The sequence below is a fragment of the Sapajus apella genome, unplaced genomic scaffold, assembly GCF_009761245.1.
Source record: "Sapajus apella isolate SASKATOON/1434 unplaced genomic scaffold, GSC_monkey_1.0 scaffold4, whole genome shotgun sequence".
Taxonomy (NCBI): domain Eukaryota; kingdom Metazoa; phylum Chordata; class Mammalia; order Primates; family Cebidae; genus Sapajus; species Sapajus apella.
The window spans coordinates 25,643,533-25,647,492 of NW_022436944.1; the positions used below are offsets into that span (position 1 = coordinate 25,643,533).

General features: G+C 44.9%; 1 protein-coding gene across 4 annotated transcripts in view; it reads right to left on the reverse strand.

The window, feature by feature from the left end:
• Positions 1 to 624: 624 nt before the first annotated feature.
• PXYLP1 (2-phosphoxylose phosphatase 1) overlaps positions 625 to 3,960 on the reverse strand; it is a 62,032-nt gene continuing 58,696 nt past the window's right edge. For all 4 annotated transcript variants that reach the window (XM_032258880.1, XM_032258886.1, XM_032258893.1 and 1 more), the window contains one exon: positions 625 to 3,002. In XM_032258880.1, coding sequence (XP_032114771.1) covers positions 2,065 to 3,002 — 938 coding nt within the window. In that variant the 3' untranslated portion in view covers positions 625 to 2,064. The remainder of the gene's footprint in view (positions 3,003 to 3,960) is intronic.

Below are 3,960 nucleotides of genomic sequence, written 5' to 3' on the forward strand. Positions count from 1 at the left end.
CTTCATTCTGAAGTTGTTTTTCAGTATTGGTGATTTTCTAGTGGGCATATATTAATCGTAAAACAAGAAAAAAAAAAAAAAAACAAGAAAGCTAAATGATGCATGTATACTCCCAGGCCTGTCATGAATGGAGTCATCGGACCACTGCCCAGAAACCAAGGGCTATGACTATGCCCACTACTCTCACCTCTGTGCTCAGTGCTGTTATGGAATGAAGTCTCTCGGAACTTGATACTGAGGAAGATGTTTTAATGCTGTGCATACCCAGTGTCTTAGAAGACAAAATTTTTCTCCACACTTTTGATGTTGCCTCTTAGGCACAATATTTACTTTTACCAACATATACTATGAACTGATTTTTAAAGAAATCTTCTGAGTCGCTTTTATTTTTAAAGCTTCAAGCTGTGTTTAGCAGTTCTAATTCAGATATATTGTGAGTGGGAAGAAAAAAACCACATTCAGTCTTTGAATACTTGAGAGGTAACACAACTTTCAGCAATAAGTGAAGCAATTAAGGTGAAATTTTAAAATACTGGTTCTCTGCATGACATTTGAATGAAGGGGGAAAAAGAAAATACTGGCTCTCACTTGAAAATAACTAGAGTGACTTATAGGTACAAATCATTAGTTGTAGATCATAGGTATTCTGCAAAAATTTATTGATAGAAACCGACATATTCAAATGCAACACTGGACAAAAACAGAGAGAAAGCTGGAATGCTAATGACACCAGAGAATCTCACTTGCACTTTACATTTCTCTGAATTAGCACCATTAGTTCAGAAATCACAGATGGAATCATAATTGCTTCTAATATATAAAACGCCTTATAAAGATTTGTAAACTATCTAATAGCAAAGTTCTTCCAAAAACACATTTAAAAATCAATCAGAATTTACCATTTGAAACTGATGAAAATGGTTTAAAAACGAATTCAATTCTACGGCTTGTCAAAGGGAATGAGCCATAATTAGCTTTATTGGAAGAATGTGCCTGAATTCGTCTTCTAGCCTCCGTCTAACCACCAAACAGGTACAGTAAATTGAACATTACTACAGGAATCAGAGTCCTCTAAAACTGGTCTTAGAAAATATTTTCCTAGACTATAAAAATACTAAATGGCATACAAAAATTTCAGCATATACAGCAAATAGACTACAGCGGACAAATATTTAGAATGTACTTAAAACTATCTTGTACCACAATCATCATGAATATAAAGTATTCTTCTAATCAGTTTTCTATGAGTCATTCTGATTCAGCTTATTTCCCCTCAAGTTTTGTTCTAGTGTCAGATACAGACCCAATTCTGTGTTTCTAGCAGAAGTTACTGGAAAAACCATCGAAAAATTCTTGGCATTCAACTGGTTCTCAAAGTGCTGGAAGTGCAATTGTAGTATAGCCTATTTTTAAGGTCAGGGGTCAGCAAACTACAGCCCAGGGGCCAAATCTGGCCATCGCCTGTCTGTCTGGCCCGGGAACCCAGCCACATGCATTCCTTTACGTATTGTCTGTAGTTGCTTTTCTGTTTCAGGAGCAGAGCTGAGTAGTTGTGACAGAGACTGCATGTGGCCTTTTGGTCCACACAGTCTGAAATATTTACAATCTGGCCCTTTACAGAAAAAGTTTGCCAACCCCTATTTTAGATAAATCACTTCAAGAAATCCTTAGCAAGGACAAGATAAAAATGTCTAAGATTAAAAAAATTTTGGCTGAGGTGTGCTGGCTCCATCACACAATACCATGAGGCAGGCCGAAGGGCGCAAACTTGGATCGGTGACTTTGAGTCTTGAACTATATCATTCTGGTATTCTAAGCAAAGTCTGCCCAAGACAAAGTACCTTCTACTCCTCTGTGAACTGGCTATTTTGTACCAAGCAATTCACATACCGCATTATAGCAACGTGCTTACTGTTCAACCCCCAGCCGTCTGTGGTTCCCACAAACAATATTTAGCCTTTGAGAAGCAATAATCTTCTACCCTTAGCAACAGACAGAACTAGCAGTGGACCTTTCCCAGTGCTCTGACTGGCACAGATTCTATCCCGCTGCACTGCACACCTTTCAGAATCCTTCCCTGTGACATGCATCATAATAATTTGTACTACTGCCACCCAGGGCCACAAACATGTCCCTTTTGACAAAGTGAACCAAGTTTTCAAGGGGGCACATGGGCTTGGGAGAACGCTTGTGGTGGTCTTGGCAGAAAGAGGTGTGGAATGTGACATCGACGCCATTGTAAAGAATCCGGACGGAATGTTCACTGGGTTTTTCTCTGTCTTGCCAAAGCTCAAAGATCAACCTGGCCGCAAACCTTGGGAATCTGGCTTCGGAAAGGCCCAAGGCACTGAGAACTGGTGACAGAGTGACATCATGAGCAGAGTAGAGGGCAAAGAGCTCTTCTTTCCTGCCCTCAGTGGCACGCTGCATCCGGCTGATGGTTTGGTTCAGGATGGGGTGGGCACCCAGGAGAGAATACCCAAGGTACAGTTTTTTCTCCCGTCTCTCCTTTTCATCCTCGATCTGATGGGTCTTAATTACCTTGAAGTGCTCCATGTCGACACAGCCATTTCTGGTGCAGGGAAAGCTGACGTTGTGGCAGAAGTGGCAGAGCATGGAGTCTATGGGGTTGGCAGCACGGAGCTGCTTGGTGGGGATGTCCACGATCTTGGCCATCTCCCCGTAGGTCTTCTCCAGCTGGCTGTTCTTCAAACGTAGAAGGTACTGACGACGCTGCTCCTTTTCCAGATACTGGTTTCTCACCGGGCAATAGCAGCTTCCAGAGCAGAAGAGCGCACTTGGCTGGTGTCTGAAATAAATCTTCTTCCAGTCAAAATCTGGGAGAAAGCCATAAAGCAAGGCCAGCCCACTTTGTAGGGTCCGGCTTTTCCCAGTGGTCTCTAAATAGAGCTGGTCTGCAGACCAGTCAGTGGGCAGGAGTTTATGTTTCTTTAGATAGATGTCCCTCAGCAGCTGGCCATTCTGCAAATGCTGCACGACGCCTGAAACACAAGCACACAAAGCTTTCCTTACTTCTAGCTGAGCAAAAGAAACAGCAAGGGGAGGCGGAGTCAGTGTCCAGCTCTGGAGTGTTTAAGGGCAGTGGAGTGCAAGAGAATGGCATCCAGCCTGCTCCCGCATGCTGTGGGGGTTACAAGCTCGAGTTCACAACAGCTTGTGAAGGGAGCCCCTTGGGAGAATGCATGAAGGATGAGCAGAGTGGGGCCCTGGCCCTGGGAACCACAGCCTTTGGACCATCTGCCTCGCACTTGTCCTCCAGACCGGCCCCTTCCCGGGAAAGTGTGGAGACTGGTGGGTCTCAGGGGTAGGAATCACCCAGCCTCCGGGATATCCGTAATTGCATGGGCCTAAGGAGAGCTTTTGCCTCCTGTCCAGCATTCCTCAGTGTGCAGGTTGTGCTCAGTGAAAATGCTCAGGTAAAGGCTGACTGCAGATTCCCTGCTTGCTGCTCAGTCTCCTCACTGCTGGAAAGTCCCTCCTTGACCCCATCCTCCCCAGCCTGCAGACCAAATGTTCTCTGATAGCCTGCTGGGTACGTTCTGCCTGATCCTGGGGGCTTTACAGATTCATCAACACACATGCACTCTCTGTATGACATGGAACAATCTCCGGATACCCAGGTAGAATATTTGAAAAAAGTATAGAACAGTATGTTGATCACGCTCCTTTAAAAAGAAAAAGAGGAGGCCAGGCGCGGTGGCTCATGCCTGTAATCCCAGCACTTTGGGAGGCCAAGGCAGGCAGATCACAAGATCAAGAGATCAAGACCATCCTGGCCAACATGGTGAAAAACCCGGTCTCTACTGAAAATACAAAAATTAGCCGGGTGTGGTGGCAGGCGCCTGTAGTCCCAGCTACTCAGGAGGCTGAAGCAGGGGAATTGCTTGAACCCGGGAGGCGGAGGTTGCAGTGAGCCGATCGCGCCACTGCACTCTGGCC